The sequence below is a fragment of the Macroventuria anomochaeta genome (genome assembly GCF_010093625.1).
Source record: "Macroventuria anomochaeta strain CBS 525.71 unplaced genomic scaffold BU25scaffold_13, whole genome shotgun sequence".
Taxonomy (NCBI): Eukaryota; Fungi; Ascomycota; class Dothideomycetes; order Pleosporales; family Didymellaceae; genus Macroventuria; species Macroventuria anomochaeta.
The window spans coordinates 595,910-615,115 of record NW_022985374.1 but is presented as its reverse complement, the minus strand read 5'-3'; the positions used below and the strand labels follow the sequence as shown (position 1 = coordinate 615,115).

The window sequence follows — 19,206 nt, the reverse complement described above, 5'->3', positions numbered from 1 at the left end:
TTCATAGACGTGACTGGGATGCCCCGCGTTGCAGGTCTGTGCGGCGGACGACGACGTCGTTGTTTGCAGCACTCGGAGCTCCGCCGCGATGTTCCCCACGACGATCAAGGCGCAGGCTCGACCCACCTTTCGACTGTCGACGCTACGCCTGTGAGCTGCACACATCCCTCCATGCGGCTCTGGCTCCAACCTTGCGAGCATCGCAGCAACCATGTCGGGCGACACAGAAGCCCGCCCTAACGACGCTCGCCCGACCTTTGTCTCACCACGTACACTGCTCGAGCAGGCACGACCGATCCTGCCGCCGCGCACTTTCACCGCGCTCGACCGCGAGCAGCTAGACGGCCTGGTATGGCCCTGCATAGTAAACAAGAGCCGGTGTATGGAGGCTGACAACAACAACAACAGAGCACGATTCGCGCCTTCCTGAAGGCCAGGACCAGCTATGACGTGCTCCCTATCAGCTACCGCCTTATAATCCTCGACACCGCCCTGCGCGTGCAGAAGAGCCTGAACATCCTCACCCAGAATGGTAGGACGCGCAACAATGTGTGGGGATGTGGCGACTGACAACCCCCAGGCATTGTATCAGCGCCGCTATGGGACTCCAAGTCCTCCACCTTCGCAGGTCTACTCACCACCGCCGACTACATAAACGTCATCCAGTACTACTGGCAGAATCCTGATGCCCTTCAAAAGGTCGACAAGTTCCGCCTGAGCAGCCTGCGAGGTACCCTTCACTGCCCTTCGTCACTACCAACCCCTTGCTAAGCCCAGCAGAAATCGAGAAAGCGCTCGGCGTCAAGCCCATCGAAACAATATCCTGCCACCCCGACCGCCCCGTCTACGAGGCATGCCGAAAAATGCTCGAATCCCGCGCGCGCCGTATTCCTGTGGTCGACATCGATGACGAGACAAAACGCACCATGGTCGTCTCCGTGATCACGCAGTACCGTATCCTGAAGTTCATTGCTGTGAACGTGAAGGAGACGCAGAAACTGCGCAAGCCGCTGAGGGAAATGAGCGTTGGCACGTACAAGGATATTGCGACGTGTTACATGGATACGCCGGTCATGGACGTTATTCATATGCTGGTCAAGAGGAACATCAGTAGTGTGCCGATCGTGGACAAGCAAGGTATGTTTCTAGTCATCAAGGAGTGAAGAGTAGAGCTGACGAGAGTAGGCACGGTACTTAACGTGTTTGAATCAGTCGACGTGATCGCGTTGATCAAGGGCGGTTCATACGACGACTTGAACCTCACAGTCGGCGATGCGCTGTTGAAGCGCTCACCTGTAAGCCCTCTTTCACCCCTCCTCACACGTGCCAGCATAGCTCACAGTTCGCAGGACTTCCCGGGTATCTTTACCTGTTCAGTGCAAGACAGCATGTCGACCATCTATGACACAATCCGCAAATCACGCGTCCACCGCTTCATCGTCATTGACGAAGATGCAAAGCTCAGAGGCGTACTGACTTTGAGCGACGTGCTCGAATTCACATTGTTGGAAGGCGTGGACGACGAGTAGTACAACGACGATCCGGGACCTAAAAACACGCCCATCAAACAAGGGAGGCTGTATCGGGACGAGTCAAACATTGACTAGCGACCGAAGTAGAGTCGGAGTAGCAGTAAATGCATGCCATCGGCGCAAAGCATGTGCATGATTGGTATGATATGGCGCATTGATTGGGAAGGTGGGAATTGCTCATATATCCAGCGGAGGCGCGATGGTTTCTTCTCTTGCTCGAGCATACATACAAACGTTGTCTTTTATAATCTCCATCCCTCTGACCTGGTTGTCATTTCGGCTGACCTTTCGTGGGAGACAAGTTCAGCATCGCCACGTGGGTGTTGGTGTCTATTATATTCTGAAGCAGGCCTGGCAAGCCTGGTGGCTACTTCCTCTTTCGTACCTGCTGAATCTTGGGACGTCTCATTGCACCTCTCAAGTCACTTGACAGAGCCAAGTCGATCGTCGATATGCACTCTCCATTCGGTTTTGCCAGGATCAGGACCCTTGAACATTTTGATTTCTGCCCTCCCACGTCGTGATCTTGGAGCCGCGTTCTGCCTGGTTAGGTCCGCATACACCACATAGCGCTTTACAGCCATAGCTCAGCCCCGTGACCTTGATTCACTCCCAGTTGATGTGGTTTGCTTATGCCACGGCTGACCGGCTGACAGGCCAGGTACATGGTGTCCATCCATTAGCGAGGTGCAGGTACGATCCTGCAGCATAGCCCTGTGCGTCACCAACAAACTATAAGAATAACTCAGCCTGCTCTCGAACGACGAAGTGATGTTCGTCTGAAGAGACAACCAAGTCTTTTGATGCAGCCGGGTCCCTAAGTGCAAAACTCATCGGCGATGATATACCTCAGGTCGTACACTGATTTCGGCGTGCATGAATCTGACGACATAGTTGAGGACCAAGATCCAGGCGGAGAGTGGAAGTGGGAGACGCTCAAAGAAGTAGACCACGTACAAGAAACCATGCTATACCATGGCCAGAACCAAGTTTGGGACAATCGTGATGCAGCAATCTCTCATCCTGGCAAATTTATCTATACTCCCTACGTCTGTTTTTCCTACGCTACTTTGTAAGTCTTGTGTTCTCTGACGTGATGCAGGTTCCTTACTGCCGCATCAAAGACGCCTTGATGGCAATGATGGTCAACAAGACGCGCGCACAGATCAGGAATGATCTTGCTGAGCTGCGGGAGATCCCCAACTTCCAAGTGGAGGCGGACCCGTGGCAAAGTGAACATGACGTTCATGTGAACGTGAACAGTGTGTTCTCGTGGATCGGGAGTATTAACGCGAACTGGCCTGATAAATGGGAGATGATGTCTGGCAAGTTGTCTCGGTGCAATTGGAGCCAGAACATATTCCTTGGGCCACCATATGGCGACGCCGGTGGTCGCATGATTGATCTGGCGGTAAGGATCATTCATGATTTAAGCGCAGACGAAGCGCTTTCATAGCACCAAGCTGACGGCATTGATATCGGATCACTGGTAGCAAAGACTTTAACTACAAATTGCAAACGGCTGCGCACGGAGTATGGGAAACTCTTGACATAGATGTGGGTGACCACAATGACAACCCCGACCCGACCCACCGGACCAAGGTCGATTTTGGCAATTATCCTTCGGGAATGTCGTCTGTATATCCGGATGGGACGGTGTGGGAGCCTTTTATCGATGAAGACGGGGGGCTCGAAAAATGAGATGACTTGCTAGTGCGGGATACCGCCTTTGGACATAACTGTACGAGACCAGAGCTGTGGTAAATGCAATGCAGCACAACCCTCGTCATTACTTCTACCCAGATTGTCCAGGAAGATAGAACGTAATAAGAAGTAATGCCCTCGTCTTTCGACTCTTACCTGTCTCACCAATCTCTGTTGCCTTCAAGTATATCGAGACTGGACTGTCTGTTCATAAACGTCAGCAAATCATCCAACAGAGACTGAATTTCAGCCTTGTAATCTACTGCACTGAGGATTGCGAAGTTTCTCTTGCGTATCTGCTCTAGATCTTCCTCGTCCTCTGCTGTTCGTGCAATGTTACCGAACTCCGCATGAGCGCCATCCAGCTGCTCCAGCGAAGCATCGAATGGATGCGGGGTCTGAAGAGGAGTGTTATTGGTCATGTTTGCCCGCGAATGTGAGAGGATACATAGACAAGGTCTGGAGATGCTACAGGAAAAGATATTATAGTCCTTTGTTTTTTGTTTTTTTTGAATTGCGATAGATTACTCTGAATATACCTTATGGAACTGTCTCAGGTGGAGAGACTCTGATTCTTTGTTCCAGTCAGCCTACGTCCACAACCAAAATTCACTATGGCCTTTCTTGATTTCAACGAACATGACAAAGGAACAAAGCACCCGAGAAAGTCGAGCGTTGGTCGAGCGAGTCACCAAAGAGCTGAGCATGTTCAAACATTGAAATCAAAGGCAAAGGAACCTAGTAAACCGGGCCCTGCTTTCGATACTTGAAGTGACCCACATCTCAACAGACTCGAATCAAAACACACACATTTCACTCAATGTGCAGCCTAGCATGAAATAAAAGCCAGTGTGCCACGCACCTCGGCTTTCACTGCCCGAATTAGTTTCTCCTTACCGCTCATGCGTCCTTGACAAATCAAATCAAGCACTCGTAGTCGAAGACCTTCTGCAGACAAGTGACTCGTGCATCTACTACCTCGAGAAATGCAACCAGCCTCCAATCAGAATCACTCCTTGGTTGGCTTCACTCAACTTGCGGCTCCTCGAGGTTTTTGTTACCTGCTCGGCTCGCCATACCCATCCGTTACCATCACCACAACCACCGAGCAACTGTGCAGCACGACCATCAACCAACACAACTCCGACACCATGCAGCCATCTACACCAATACGCCCAGTGAGCGGCACATTCTACGAAGCGGTTCAGCTGTTGCGGCCGCATCCGAAGATTCGTCCCGTGTCTGATTCGTACGCCGAGACACGTTCACATCTGAGCACCGTGACACCAGAAGGTGATCGATGGTCCAGATCGTCCCAAGCTACCGCAGTTGACCCTCCCGAGACTCCCCACCTCCCCACCTCCAGGAAGCAGTACGAAGCCGCGAGCAGTCGCGTATTGGGATCGTTGGGACGTCTTGATACGGATGTCCCTTCTGAGAAATCACCAAAACCTGGTTCGCCATCACCTCGCTTGATGATCTTCCGTACGAAGGCTTTGTTCAGCCCTCGCTCAAGCACTGTCCCAAAGACACCGGAAGGGGAGAAGGTGCATGGAACGTTCTGTCGGATGAAGAGTGTAGTCAGCAAGACCCTTCGTCGAAGCGAGAAGGGTGGCATCGCTGAGGCAGGCTCACGAGACTCGCTTGGTTTGGGCTTTTACTCCGCTTCGACTAGACGGTTGATCACGAAGGAGGACGAAGAGGAGGCGGAAGAGACTAACATCTCCATAATTTCAGATGAGCCACATCAGATCGTGCCACTGCGCCTGGTGTCGAAGTTTCTGCCTACATCGACGATCAGCATATCTGATAACGATATTGGCAGTTCGATTGTAGTTGAACAATGCAGCGGTGGCGATAAAGACGAGGACGACGGCGAAGATAGCGAGCATGGCAGCCTCCATGTCGTACCCCTTCGCCTGCGCTCGTCAAACTTGGCTTTAGTGTCGAAAGACGGTAACTCTGCAGTTGAGACATCCTTCTACTACGCGCCCAGCGCCAAAGAAGACGATGATGTCTTCTCCAGTCCAAACGAGACATGTCAGATCGATCGCCCCGTGACCAGCTTTATGCTCGAGTTGCGTGACGCGATGGAACAAGGTCACGGAACAAAGACCCCATCGATTATATCAACAATAACGGCGTCTCCGATGGTAACTCCATCACCGTCTCCAAAGCTTCGACATACAGCTCTGAGCTCAATTCCAAGCCTGCAACCGATTTCACTGCGATCTCAGTATTCGGCATCAGAGCCTGCATCAAGTCCTCCTGTGCTAAGCGTACCAAAGATGTGGACACTAGACAAAAGTCAGGCGAAGAAGACTGTACGCCTGGCGCCCAGCCTTGAGGAAGGCCTTTGTGCGGACGACTTGGAGGTGTACGAAGAGAATGCATTAGCTTCTGCTACACTGTTGGTCCGTGGTGTTGAACCAGATGTCGTAGACATTCGGCGCTCGCAGGTGGTTGAAACATCTGAGCGACAAAGCCTGGCTGTCTCGAATTACCAGCGGCCTGGCAACAACGCGACTGCAGCATCAAAGTGTATCTCAGCGGCTAGCTCGAACTCTGGATCGAGCACTGTAGTACAGACGATGCCCTTCCAGATCCTCGAGACTATCGTCTTTTCTGCTGCGTACGGAGACGCCGAGTGCCGGACTCTGGCTTCAAATCTGTACAAAGAACTTGTCGAAGCAGAAACCTCAGGCACTGAACGAAAATGGGGCGTACGAGAGCAGCACTTGCTTTGTCGATCCGACCTCATGCGAGAGCTGGACTCCTTGGTGCAATATGGGTATCTGAAGCAGGACATTTTCGAGATGGTCCGAGGCCAGCTATTTCCTACTGGCACCACAGAGCTGCTGGAAAATCGAGACTTCACAGCGTACATCTATCGAGCTGTAAGCGCCTTCGCTTTAGGCGAGGGTCGAGCGAAGCAGATTCTGGAGCTCGCAATTGGCGAGGAGGACGAGAGCTTGGGTGAGTGGTCGCCGGAAGAAGAGGCCTTCTTTGAACGCGAGCCTTTCAATCCAAAAGGGTTTGTGTACGGCGACAGCACCGATGACAGCCATTACGAGCGTCTTAGTTCGATGCTCTCCACTGTCGGTACGTTTGAGTCTACGAAGCCGCAGCCGCAGTCTGGTTGGCGGTCATCGTACTTCTTGTCGAAAGTCGCGCAGGTATTCCGCCTTGGTCACTGGAAGCGCACGACGTAGAGCAGAGACCGGCTGTTATGCTATCCACCCCTTTGATGAGCATTTTCTTTGTCTATTTTATTGAGCGATTGTAGCGTTTTTAAGATTCTATACCACATTAGCATTCTCATGAGAAGTGTCCGAAGACAGGGACATAGAGAAGACTAAATCAATGTGATCATCCACAAAGATTGGAAGCCCTCCAACATTGTTTCATGATGACAGATGTTGTGTTCGAGAAGGGTAACAGCTCAACGCATGTGACACTTCTTGAGAGAAGCGATGACGTCACAGCAACAACGATGGCAGGAGCGCAGCGTTGCAACAGCAAGCTCAATCTTGCAACATCAAAGCGCTACAGGCTTTTGCGATCTAGCACGCGATCAAGATCTAGAATTAGACCTGTAAATTGTGACGCGACTTAAACCAAGGTTGTGACCCTGCGCCACCAGCAACGAGCACGGAGCCGCTACAGTTGTAGCCAATCCACTGGACTGCAAGCGTGGAGTAATTGGCCCATTCAGGCACAAGAAAGAGAACCTGAATAAACCGCGCCCCGCTGTGACGCTCGTACGTAGTCGTTCCGCATTACCTGTGCATCGCGGGGTGGCCTGTTTGTTCCTGTTGTCGATCGAAGTACGTCATCAGCTCGTAGGCCATAACTGCCTCAAGACGCGCTCCTGCTATAAACCATTGACCCTCCGCTTCAATTGATAACTCAATTCTCACACACACAAACAACAATCCACACAAGCAACATGGAGACCATCAGCAACATTGCGTCCACCGCGACGTCTACAGTCTCGAACCTCATCTATGGAAACCAGGACACAGCTACGAAGACCAACGAGACAGCCGGCAAGGAGCCCGTCTCCGGCCAGGTTGGCAAGGGCACTGCCGACGAGCCCTACGACCAGGGCAACTCCGGTGAGTCCGGCTCAGCGTAGAAAGTTCACTGACAAGGCACGTGCTCACATCACTTGCAGAGTCCGCTCTTGACAGGAACACTACCTCGACTACCGGCACAGGTATCGAGCCTTCGCGCGAAGTAGAGCCCACTGGCTCTATCCAGGAGCCCGAGGACCTCATCAAGGCCTACAACAACGAAGCTGGCGACTCCACCACCTCCTCCACCACCGCTACTGGTTCAGGCTCTACTGCCACAGGTATCACAGACAAGGCCGGTGTGACCGAGAAGATCTGGAAGCCCACAGATGTCGATGCTGTTAAGCCCTCGGCCACAGACCCTACTGCCGCTCCTGAGACCGGCGTTGGCGCACATAGCAGCACCGGCAGCGCTTCTACTGGCAAGGACACTCTCTGGAGGGGCGTAGATGCCTACAAGGACACCTCGTCTACCGGCCCTACAACCACCGGCATCACCGCCACTGAGCCCACATCCACTGGCTCTACGCTCACTGGCAGCGAGCCAACCCGTCACACCTCTGGTGAATCGACAAATGGCGGCCCCAAGGGCGCCATAGACGCAGAGCCCAAGAACTACTCTATTGGCGATTTGACCAGTGGCAAGGAGACACCTCCCAAGCCTGTCAGCGATAACACCAGCTTTGCCAACACCACGTCCCACTCCGAGACTAAGACTGGTGAGTCTGCCATTAGCCCTCCAGACCTAAGCAACACGTCCCCTGGCGACAAGCCCGACTACAGTGCGGACACCCACCAGCCGTCTTCCAACTCTGGAGGTACGTGGGCCCATAAGGTCCGAAACGTAATGGACAAAGCTGACGGTGTAGCAGGCCTTGTTGGTGAGAGATCCGGTCACGGTGGTCCCTCATCTGCACTTCCTTCAGATGAGAGGAAGTCTTCTTCGATTTCACCATCTGGCGACGACGATGAGAAGAACGGCAAGATGGACAAGTTGAAGGACAAGCTCAAGACCAAGCTCCACATTGGTTCCAAGGACCACTAGACGATCCACGGAAGATGTCTACTGAACGGTCGATGACGATGAATGAACATGATACCACGAAGGTTTTGAGGAGGAACACGATATGTAGTATACCCTTTACTAGTGCGTAATAAATTATTTGCCATGAATATACGATTTCGAGAGTGAACGAGAGATTCATGGTCGCAAAAGTGGAGAAGACCCCCATGCGGAGTACAACGGCCCCGTATCACTCTCATTGGCTGCCGGCCCGTATCCCTGCCGCGGCGCATTCCAGTCCATACAGCAGTGCTCAAGTCTCCTAAGGTGTAGAACAAGATACATACACCACACTCGTTTAGTAGCTGCCACGCCGGCAAGATGCCTCGCTTCTCAGCACGCAATGCCATTGTCCTTGTCAACGTCGCCCTCCTCACAGTCCTCTTCATCCACCTCAAAACCGTGCTCTGGGACAAGAACCCCGGCCGCGCCATCAACGGCGCAAGCTCCCTGTTCGACGACCTCTACGACGACGACGACGTCGGCTACGACGGCGGGAACGCGGATGACCGCAACGCCGTGCTGGGATTGAACAGCGTCAAGAGTGATGATGAGTGGAAGAGCAAAGATGGCAAGACGCTGCAGGTCAATGGTGGGTCGGCGGGTGACTTGTTGGGTGCGAAGGGTGGGAAGGGGAAGAAGGAGAGGAGGACGGCGGTTGTGGTTGCGAGCCAGGCGAGCGAGAATGCGACGTGGATTGGCGAGGCGTTTCCGGAGTGGGAGCAGAATATATATAGGGTTGATGATCCGGGCGCGAAGTTGACGGTGCCGAAGAATAAGGGGAGGGAGAGTATGGTGTATTTGACGTACGTCTTCTTTTCCGCAAGACATTGCTATGGAAAGCTCTCCTGCGTGCAACTTGCGCTGTGTGTACATGCTGACTTTGCGTCCGATACAGATACATCATCGACCACTACGACACCCTCCCAGACAACATCCTCTTCATCCACCCCAACCGCTACCAATGGCACAACGACGACCCCGACTACGATGGCCTCCCCATGCTGCGCCACTTTCAGCTCCCTTACCTCGAGGAACAAGGCTACGTCAACATTCGCTGCGCGTGGTCACTCGGTTGCCCTGCGGAGATCAAGCCGCTGGCTGAAGAGGGCGAGCATAGAGAAGCGGTGCATGCCGGCGGTGATTATAAGAAGGCGTTCCAGGTGTTGTTCCCGGGGAAGGAGGTCCCTAAGGAGGTCGGTGTTAGTTGCTGTGCGCAGTTTGCGGCGACGAAGGACAAGATTAGGGAGACGAAGAGGGAGGAGTATGTTAGGTACAGGAAGTGGCTTGTGAATACAGATTTGGCAGACAGCATTAGTGGGAGAGTGTTGGAGTACTCATGGCACAGTAAGTTTGGATGATTTCATTGCAAGGCTGTAAGCTGTACTGACGTGCTGGTAAAGTGGTCTTTGGCAAAGAGCCAGTTCACTGCCCTAGCGCGAAAGAGTGCTATTGTAAAGTATTTGGTCTCTGCGACCTTACTTGCAAGGGCCCTAGCAGCTGTGAAAGTCGATACATTCTTCCCCCGTTTTCCTCTCTGCCACAAGGCTGGCCGTTTGTGGGTTGGAAGGGAGAGCCGCGAAAGAGGATGGGTAGCGAAGAATGATCCACACACGACTGCGATCTCGGTTATCCACGTTCTCGCGGTGTCATCGTCGAGCTACGGTGGCCTCATTCTTGTTGGTCTCCCCCTCACCGTTCTCATGCGGTGGCCTGGCATGATGATACGCACTATTCATCGGTCGACAGTTCCAACCCGCTCAGCCACACGAAACGAACCACGTCACGATAGTAGCACGATATTATCTTCGCGTAGTACGGCACCTCATTCGCCTGGAAGTCTGTTGGAAGTTTTGAGACCGGGAGTGTACTCACGATGGATCAATACAGTTCATTTGGATCAGGTACCTCAATACTTCGGACTTCTCCACCAGCGACCCGCTTCCCCGCTGTAAGCTCATTCGTCAATTCAGCTACAGCCGTCATTATTTAGACAAGCCTCCGACCTCGGTACGCATCAGGGCAAAGGGCACAGGAGGTAGAGACATGAGAGTGGCTGCATGCATCTATGTCCTACGCACCTGCAGCTTCATGCGCATGTGTACGCATGGCACCCAACATATGGAAGAATGCTATCGTGGATGTAGCATGGTGTCGAATCGGGCCGGACTACGTCAAATCTTACAGGCTGACGCGACAGCCTCGTCCGTCAGGCTGGATCCTTCATGCGTGTTGAAGGACCCAACGCATAAGGAACGACAATCTACACCAGTTGCACAGCGAATCAAATTTGACCTCAACCGTCGAGAAAACACGGCACAGCATTCCAAAGTTGGTTGCTGGTAAGTTATTGGAATGACATGGAGACACGAGGCTGAGACGAACCCAAGTGGTGAACGTTGGGTAATTTCATTAGTGTAGTTCCTGATTGGCTGATGCTGCAGCAGAGCCGCATTCTTCTTTGATCACACCGGCCACCATCGACCACGTCTGTCGTCAGCTGCTCTTTGTCAACACCACTTAGTACATCTTCAGTTTTTAGCTGCTATTACGAAGCCCAACATCATTACGAATGACCTGTCGTTGCGAGAATGGGCCTCAATTTCTTGCTCGACTGCGCCATCTCTGTCGTACATTCTGGTTACAAAAATATGCCTCAGCCTGATGCGCCATGACGGATGCAGGCAAGGGTGTCGACGCTTCCTTCTGTTTGTGTCATGTCCCTTGCGCTTCCGGCGAGACCATCTAGCTTCGGCGCCCCTTGCAAGTCCGCAGTTACCTCAGTCTGGCCGCAGAGCCTCATCGTACCTACCTGAAGCCGTCGCCAGTAAACAGCACCATGTAGTCAATTTGCAGACCGGAGGCTTTTCACGCACCACATTCGAGGACCCAAATTGCATTGGAAATTCACCCCTTCAGCATTACTACTGTTCTTCTTCTCCATCCATTGGCGCAAGCATATACCCTCGTGGCCTCTGGCTCGCGCACGCAGTATTTGTTTCAATCTATGACAACCCTCTTCAACATACTCTCCGATGCCCGCCTTCGAGACACTACCAGCCGACATCTTATTTGAGCTCAGCCTATTTCTCGACCTTGACGACGTTGTGCATGTATCCCAAGCATGTCGCCAATATCGAGCGCTGCTTCTTGACGGTGACGATAAATTGGCACGAAAGGTAGTCGATGTGAGTGTCACTAGGCCATACACGCCTACGTACTACTAATACTCGCTACAGGCACACCATCAGTATACGGACGAAGCTCTGCAAGCACGTCAAGGAATAACATCGTACAGAGAAGCTCTGTGTGCTATTTACGACAGACGAGATGCCTTTTCCAATGCGCAGCCTTTCTCAGCTCGAGTCGTCAGTCGAGGAAGCTCATTTCTTTATCGACAAGGCGTTCTCTGTGTACAAACAGGTGATATTGTCATCATCTCAAATTTGCGCTCTGGCACGCCCGCTGTGCAGATCAACCTTCGCGATCTATATAAGGATGAGGAAGTTTATGACCCCAGTGATTCCTATGAAATGATGTATTATAGCGACGGCATTCTCGCAATTCTTGTCACGAACGAAGGTCTCGACTACAACGAACGCTTCATCCGATTTCTCAGCACCACTGACAATATAAGCAACCCTGATGACCGGATTATGGGTTTCGTGGACCTTGGGCTAAGCAACTCGAAGGTCTTTGTTCGCCATACAGCAGACTACATGTATCTTGGAACACATAATGGCCAAGGAAGCGATGGCCATCGTAAATGGGTGATTAAGGGTTGCTCCATGGATTTTGGAGATTTTGATGAGCAGGAACCCGAACCCGAGAAACTCCTTCTCGAAGATTTTCACGGCCATGACATCGGATCCACTGTCGCTTTCGAAATCCACAACGGCTACTTCTACGCCGTCTCAAACCAAGGCACATACGAGGTAGAAGAGGTAGATTGGACGTCTTTCTACCACTGTGTCCGGTTTCCGCTCGATAATCCCACCACTGAGGCTATACAGAAGAATAAGCGAGTGTACCGGCGCCAGCACGCTGAAGGCGCTATACACGACTCTTGGACGAACTTGACGCTTCAACACGATGAAAGAACCAATGATCTGTATATTGTCGAGTCTAGGCGTGAGTGGGTTGGAGCATCTTCAAAGCAAGCTAGGACCTTCTACACATCACGCATCAGCTTCCCCACACCGGCCTTTACCGATTCTTCCTGGGAAGTCGACTCTTCAAGAAACAACATTGCACCACCCCTGCCTCTGCCTGACAACGACATCCTAACTACTGTCCTCGAGTCGTCACACAGTGCCAACTACATGCCAACACCCAAGCAGTACAGCTGGACGCGACATCCCGAGTTTCCCTCCAAAGTGCCTCTCCTACCAAACCCACGGTCATTCATCCTCGCAAGAACAAAACTCAGAGCCTACAATCTCTCATGTTCTGCCTTCTTGGATCTCGTCGAAGATGAACAATGTTGTCCGAACCGCCCACCGGCTTTGCTGCCATGCCTCAGACTAAGGATCGGAAGTCGACGAATTGCACCATACGGATACGATCTCTTCGGCTACGAAGGTGGAAGGGAAGGGGATAACTATACTCTGGCTCAAGATGGTCCACATGGCGAGCGAGTACACTTTGATGACAACACACAGTATCGCTACACGCCAATTCGCATGTGGCCCCCTCCGCCTTCAAAATGCGCTTGTTCTGCGCGTCTGCATCGTATCATGAGCCCTACCAGCCGACCTAACCTTGGAATGGGCTCCGGACAGAAGACTATCACGGCAGTTTGTGATGAGAGGAGCATTGTGTACATGATCAAACCCAGCAAGCCATATAGCTACCACGATACGGATAGCGTCGGAATCGATCCCGAGCTGGGGACGATCGTGCTGGTGGACTTTGGTCGCACACCCACACCAAGACGGTTAGATGGGCCTTTGAAGGAAATGTTTCGCTGGGATTGGTTTCCGGACCACAGAAAGAGGTGCAGAGAAGGCACGTGTTAGAAACTAACCTTCATGAGCTGCTTGAAGTCAGTTGGGCCGGTGGTCAAGCAACCCGAACCGGAGCATGGATTGCGAACATGAGAGCTTTGAGCCTCAAGAGGCAAATCATCATGGTGCGCATATTTGCGGACTATGCTTTGCCTTGGGCTGCAATGCATGGACGGCACGGCTCGCTGACGGTGTGGGTGCGCTGGCAGGGCTGCATGACCGGCCCGGTGACGAGGGTGAAGTTGGGGATAGGTAGTTCCCCGCAAGCGCGAGGCTTGTGAGGCTGATGAGAATAATGACGGCGGGTAGAGCGGCTTTCGGTTATTTGTAAGTGAAAAACAACAATCAATTTTTCGTAACCATTTGGTGGTCACGTTTGTTAGCGTGTATGCTTTGGTGTGCGTGTGTTGTATGCTCAACATGACAGAGGTCGTCATTGCAAGAGTTCGAGCAATGATGAGTACGTACTTTTGTTTCATTATTCGTGTACTCAGGAGGAACCTAACATGACAGATGCTATCCTTCCAACTTCGTCTAAGTGTAGATCTCCTCCGTCAACGCGTTCAAACCCACACCCTCCTTCGCAATATCCTCCTCCTTCAAGAATAGCAATGGCATCTCGACAAGCGTGCCACGAATCGTGCTCAGAATCTCCTTGACCTCCCTCACACCCTGCTCGCCCTGGCTAAAATTCTCAGCCACAACATGACCCCACTTATACAAACTCGGCTTTTTATTCTCCTTATCCTGTTCATTCTGTCCAAAGAAGCGCGAGTAGTAATCATCATACTGTTTCCAGTTCCTCACCTCGTCTGAGGGAACAGGGTGGAAGATCTTGCCGAAGGCCTGCGTGTTTGTGTTTGCGCGCCAGTTCCACAGGTTCTGGAACTCGTCCGACAACGGGTCCGCGACTTGAATGTCCATTTCGGAGCCCCAGTCGTAGATTTGGGGGGTCGTGACAGGCAGCCAGTTTTCGTCGACGGCGTCAATGGGCTGGTGCTTCAGCAGGCCGAGGTGCTTGCGGAAGATTTCGCGGCGCAGAGAGGAGGCGAAGCGGGATACTTGGCAGGGGCGGCCGTCCATAGTGGAGTCGACCATGTCTGGGTCGCGGATGATGATTGCGATTTCGGAGTCGTGATCGCCGAGTTGCGAGCGGTCGTTTAGGTTGGCGGAACCGCAGATCACGGTTGTATCGTCGGCGATGAGGAGCTTGCTGTGGATGTAGAGTTCCTCGCTGACGAATGCGTCCATTTCGTCGACTGCGCCGCCTTCCCAGGGGACGTTGCGGATGTCTTCGCCATTGAGCATGTAGCACTCGCAGACCGAGTCCCAGCGACCATCTCCAAGACCTTGACGACCGCCAATCTTCTCAGCTTCCTGCTGGTACCTATTGTAGTCGGATTGCCTGCCATCATTTGGTGGGCCTCCGTAACCGGCATCCATCTCGTATGCCTGCTGCTGAGGGGGGCGACCACCATTGTCCATCTCGTAGACGCCATACTCAGCTGTTGGTGGAGGACGGTAAGCTTGGTAGTCACGAGCACCTTCGTGGGCAGCATCGAAGCCTTCGCTAGCCTGTCCGTACGATACGCCAGAACGCTGCTCAGCTTCTTGCATAACTTTGCTGGCGTTGATGCGGTCGTAGCTACGAAGGTTGTAGAACCTGATGTAATCCATCGGGTTGAAGCCAGCCTTTGCGATTTCCTCGTAGATGGAGTGCCCACCACGGTTGATAGAGTCGTACTGGAACTCCATGATAGCACGTGTGCCCAGGGCCTCGTCGAGCTTGAGGTCACCGGCAAAGGCGGGTACAGCTGGGATCACTACGATCATCTTGTACTTCTCGCCGTTGCGAGCAGCGCGGATGATACGTTCGACAATAGCCGCACCAACTTGGTTCTTGATCGGACGCTGTTGGTCTCCAGTAGCTGTGATGAAGAATTGGTTTTCGATGTAGACAAAGTGCTGACTGTTCCTGATCGTCTCGATGTAGGCATTTTGAATCGAGTGCTAGGGTTTGTCAGTGGGACAACTCTAAAAGCTCTGGACGTCCGCTTACCTCAGTGGAGATGTTATGACTCCACTTAGTAGAGCTACGAGTGATCTGGCAATCAACGTTGGCCCTTTGCGCACCGTGTTCCGCATGCGACTGGTAGTGCTGCTGCTGTTGGTGATGACCGCCGTAATGCTCTTGGTACTCCTCGTTGACGCGGTTGTACATCTTCTGACGGAATCCGCCGCCGCGACCAAACAGACCACGCTCGCCCTCCTCACCATCGCCGCCAAATCCTCGAGAACCCTCTTCTCCTTCTTCGAATCCGCGTTGCTGCGGAGGCGGATATTGGCCGCCCTGTTGAGCACCACTTGTGGTGTCTGGGAGTCTCTGGTATCTGGTCGCCTTGTGGGAGTACTTCTCATCGTAGATGAAGTTCCAGCGTTGTGTGAAGTGCGTGCGGAGATCCTGAACGACTGGACCGCGCAAGTTGAGCGCTACGTCGGACCATCCCATACGAGAGCTCTGTGTTCTGTCGAGCTTGTTCTCCTCCCAATGATCAACAGCGGCGAAGTCTGATTCAATGTTAGTGTAACGCTCCTTGAAACCAAAACCTCCTCCGTGACTTCTTACCTAGCATTCGAGCGTTGTTGAAGTCCTGTCCAGGGAACACAATTCGATCGAGACTGCCAGGGTGGGCATCCGCAATTGGATGAGAGTTGGTGTCCCATCGTCCGTAGCAAAGATCCAACCCTCCCATGAATGCAATTGTTCCATCAATCAAGCATAGCTTCTCGTGATGCGCCCAGTACAGGACAGTACCGTCGGTTGAACCGTAGACGCTCTTGAGGCCATCCAGTGGCAGCTGAGCGATCTTTGCGGGAGAGAAGGTCATGTTCTTGATAGAATTGAAAAACTGGCCGGACAGTACTGCGGCATCTGGCGTGTGGTCTGGGTGCCTGAAGACACCAATATTCGGATGGAGCTCCTCCAAGTGGTGCTTGGTGTGTGCACTAGATACTGTTACAGGTGGTGCAATCAGCGGGGTTGTCCTTTCCACTTCTTCGAGAGACTTGAATATAACGTCGAGACCGACTCGAGTAAGGCCTTTCGTAATAGGGTCCGTAGAGTGTGGTAAAAGGGAATGTAGGTAATTGGGCAGCAATGGATTCAACTTACGCGTCAAAGCCTGCGTGACTTCTTTGTAGACTATGATGTTGACCCTGACTCCACGTTCGGCAGCAGCTAGAAGCAGTCGGTCGACTCGATATTGCTGGTTCCTGGCTGGAGGTCGTCGAAGGTAGAGTTCAGGAGACAGCCACCAATCTAGGATCCAGACCGATTCGCGAGCCTGCTCCAATGCGACTGATACGGCGTGCATGTATGAAGCACCATCGACATACCACTTGATGTCGTTGCCATGACGCTCAGGAGCAAAGCTCAAGAAGCGGTGCTGGTTGTGATACTCTTGTCCGGGCTGTGGCTCGCCCTGCTGCTGTGCCTGAACAGGCTCATCGTTCTTTCCTGAGAAGGAATCTTTCAGGTCGGCACCGATCTTGTGGACCTCCTTGTGGAGCTTATCGAAAAGGAAAGACATGCCGCCTGAACTGGACGAGCCTTGTTGGGGCTGCGAGTGCTGGCAGAATGTATCAGACAAAGGTCGTGTGTGGAAGAAAGAACGGGCAACAGGCTCGATAGCTGTAGCGGGAGCGCAGCTAGTACAACAGCAGGGTAGGATGCAAGAAGACAGAAGCCGCGAGGGGCTAGTCAGGTTCCATAATGCCTCTCGCAACCTTGAAACCGCGCATCATGCACACTGTGTACTGATGACAGCATTGTGGCCGAAGAAAAGCACATACCTCCTTCTTGCCTCCAAAGAAGCGCCGCCCCATGTCTCCAATCATGCCGCGGTCTCCCTCTTGCTCCTCGCCCTGGCCATGATAATCACCGTATGCCAGGTCATCGTCTCGACGCGACATCTTGAATGATAGGGATGCTGCTTAATTGCGTCAATTCCTATCAAAGCTCGAGTGTCTTCTGTTGGTGGTGCGCTGCGAAGCTCGAGGCGGTGATGACGCGGGGTCCGCTCGAGACCCTGGAAGGTGGGGCAGCACCGAGATCAACAGGGAAGGCGCAGCAACTGAGACATCACGGTTGCCAGCAAGCTGAGGTACGCGCAATACGAGAGGACTGAATCATGGAGACACCAAACAACACGTTGTACAATTTTCCTAGTGCTGCTATCCATCCACGATTTGGTATCGGCTCCTGACGATTAGCTTCGAAGCTTGAGCCCCTCGCTCCCCGCACATGGATAAGCTCCCGCTTCCTTCTCCATCTCCCACGCGCCGTCGCCCTGTTAGCCTTGTTGTGTAGGCATGTAAGAGCACCACGGAGATATGCTTGCGGCATCTTCGGGGCCAGAATACTTTACAACGACCCTATAGAGGTATAGATTCGGACTGATGGGTCCAAGACGTTATCGCTGCGGAGATGGTACGTCATTGTAGATTAATCTGAATGACTTCAGCAACCAGACAGCTCGTACTTCCCGTCTTATCTCCCCGCTCTCCACCATACCTGCAGCTGTGTAGTAGCTACATAATCACGAATACCTCCGCAACCATGTCTTCCGTCTCTCGTCTTGCAGTGTCTGCCCGTCTCGCGTCTCGCGCAATTGTTCCTGCCACAGCTCAATTGCGACCAGCAGTATTCACAGCTACCCGGTACTTCCACACAACACCAGCAAAGATGTCTCAGCACCCAATTGCTACTCTCCAGGTACGGACGGAACTTGTAAATACCTAGACCATAGCTGACAACCTTCAGGAGGATCTCATTCCACGCCTGCCTCCGTCCTCCCCAACCCTCTTTGAGGCTAAGAAGAAGAAGAACCTCAGCTTCGAAGCTATTGCGAAGGACGTCGGCCGCGACGAAGTAGCCATTGCCGCTCTGTTCTACGGACAGGCAATGGCCTCACCAGAAGACATCCAGAAACTCTCCAAGATCCTCGATATCCCCGCTGAAACTCTCGAGTCGCAGCTTTCCGGCTTCCCAGACCGCGGCCGATCGCTCGAGATGCCACCGAAAGACCCGCTTGTATACCGCTTGTATGAGGTCGTACAGAACTATGGATACGCGTACAAAGCTGTGCTGAACGAGAAGTTTGGTGACGGCATTATGAGTGCGATCTCGTTCTCGACGAAGGTGGAGAAGGAGACTGATGAGAAGGGTGATTGGGCGAAGATTACGCTGAGGGGCAAGTGGTATGTATTGTTCTAGCTAAAGTGGTCTAAGGTTCGTTGACGTGCTGACTTACTCCAGGCTGCCATACTCGCGATTCTAGAATCTTGATAAGTGACGAATGAATACAATATAATCATCTTCCGGATCAAGTGTGCAGTCGATCGGCGTTCCCTATCAAACCTCTCTACTAGTTTACCACGCCCCATTTATCTCTCATTGTGTGTACCAAGACGAGGATGCGAATGCGCGACAAAGAGGCGCACGATTTAGTCCCATTCACATCTCAATATCTCAACCTCCTCTTGGCAAGGTGTTCGAAACAAGATGTGAATTTTACTACGCTACGTTCTGCTTTTGTCAGTTTGGTGCTTGCCTTCTAGTTCGCAACCCGACCGCTCTTTCCTCACCAGCACGTTCTCCTTGACTTCTCTCTCACCTCGCACCCCGCCAGTTGGTCGGCCCCACAACAACCTGCCTAGGTATTTGTTCTCGCCTTACCATTCTTTCTTTATTACTCTTCACCCCACCACTATCTTGGCTTAGGTTGCAGCTATCCTGCGCTTGAACTTTGCCAATTGCTTGCTCA

General features: G+C 52.6%; 7 protein-coding genes across 7 annotated transcripts; 6 read left to right on the top strand and 1 right to left on the bottom strand.

Annotated features, from left to right (window-relative positions):
• The first annotated feature begins 98 nt into the window (after positions 1 to 98).
• BU25DRAFT_410093 (nuclear protein SNF4) lies at positions 99 to 1,811 on the top strand. The gene is made up of 6 exons (XM_033706200.1): positions 99 to 349; positions 409 to 532; positions 581 to 730; positions 781 to 1,137; positions 1,186 to 1,295; positions 1,350 to 1,811. The coding sequence occupies exons 1-6, from the start codon at positions 212 to 214 to the stop codon at positions 1,527 to 1,529; spliced, it is 1,059 nt and encodes a 352-aa protein (XP_033562722.1). The 5' UTR covers positions 99 to 211; the 3' UTR covers positions 1,530 to 1,811.
• Positions 1,812 to 3,836: 2,025 nt separating this feature from the next.
• BU25DRAFT_410090 (uncharacterized protein) lies at positions 3,837 to 6,644 on the top strand. The gene has a single exon (XM_033706199.1). The coding sequence runs from the start codon at positions 4,223 to 4,225 to the stop codon at positions 6,446 to 6,448; it is 2,226 nt and encodes a 741-aa protein (XP_033562721.1). The 5' UTR covers positions 3,837 to 4,222; the 3' UTR covers positions 6,449 to 6,644.
• Positions 6,645 to 6,779: 135 nt separating this feature from the next.
• BU25DRAFT_410089 (uncharacterized protein) lies at positions 6,780 to 7,536 on the top strand. Its single transcript, XM_033706198.1, has one exon. It carries the CDS (start codon positions 7,186 to 7,188, stop codon positions 7,372 to 7,374), a length of 189 nt encoding a protein of 62 aa, XP_033562720.1. The 5' UTR covers positions 6,780 to 7,185; the 3' UTR covers positions 7,375 to 7,536.
• Positions 7,537 to 8,651: 1,115 nt separating this feature from the next.
• Positions 8,652 to 10,201, top strand: BU25DRAFT_37671 (uncharacterized protein). The gene is made up of 3 exons (XM_033704117.1): positions 8,652 to 9,181; positions 9,274 to 9,722; positions 9,779 to 10,201. Exons 1-3 carry the CDS (start codon positions 8,697 to 8,699, stop codon positions 9,979 to 9,981), a joined length of 1,137 nt encoding a protein of 378 aa, XP_033562719.1. The 5' UTR covers positions 8,652 to 8,696; the 3' UTR covers positions 9,982 to 10,201.
• An 865-nt stretch (positions 10,202 to 11,066) lies between these two features.
• On the top strand, positions 11,067 to 13,458 carry BU25DRAFT_37668 (uncharacterized protein). Its single transcript, XM_033704116.1, has 2 exons — positions 11,067 to 11,563; positions 11,615 to 13,458. The coding sequence occupies exons 1-2, from the start codon at positions 11,411 to 11,413 to the stop codon at positions 13,391 to 13,393; spliced, it is 1,932 nt and encodes a 643-aa protein (XP_033562718.1). The 5' UTR covers positions 11,067 to 11,410; the 3' UTR covers positions 13,394 to 13,458.
• Positions 13,459 to 13,870: 412 nt separating this feature from the next.
• On the bottom strand, positions 13,871 to 17,405 carry BU25DRAFT_391310 (phospholipase D/nuclease). Its single transcript, XM_033704605.1, has 5 exons — positions 17,234 to 17,405; positions 16,554 to 17,010; positions 16,008 to 16,394; positions 15,441 to 15,949; positions 13,871 to 15,391 (listed from the first exon to the last, which is right to left on the bottom strand). The coding sequence occupies exons 1-5, from the start codon at positions 17,351 to 17,353 to the stop codon at positions 13,916 to 13,918; spliced, it is 2,949 nt and encodes a 982-aa protein (XP_033562717.1). The 5' UTR covers positions 17,354 to 17,405; the 3' UTR covers positions 13,871 to 13,915.
• A 467-nt stretch (positions 17,406 to 17,872) lies between these two features.
• Positions 17,873 to 18,891, top strand: BU25DRAFT_410086 (Cyanase). Its single transcript, XM_033706197.1, has 3 exons — positions 17,873 to 18,155; positions 18,204 to 18,640; positions 18,699 to 18,891. The coding sequence occupies exons 1-3, from the start codon at positions 18,000 to 18,002 to the stop codon at positions 18,718 to 18,720; spliced, it is 615 nt and encodes a 204-aa protein (XP_033562716.1). The 5' UTR covers positions 17,873 to 17,999; the 3' UTR covers positions 18,721 to 18,891.
• Positions 18,892 to 19,206: the final 315 nt, after the last annotated feature.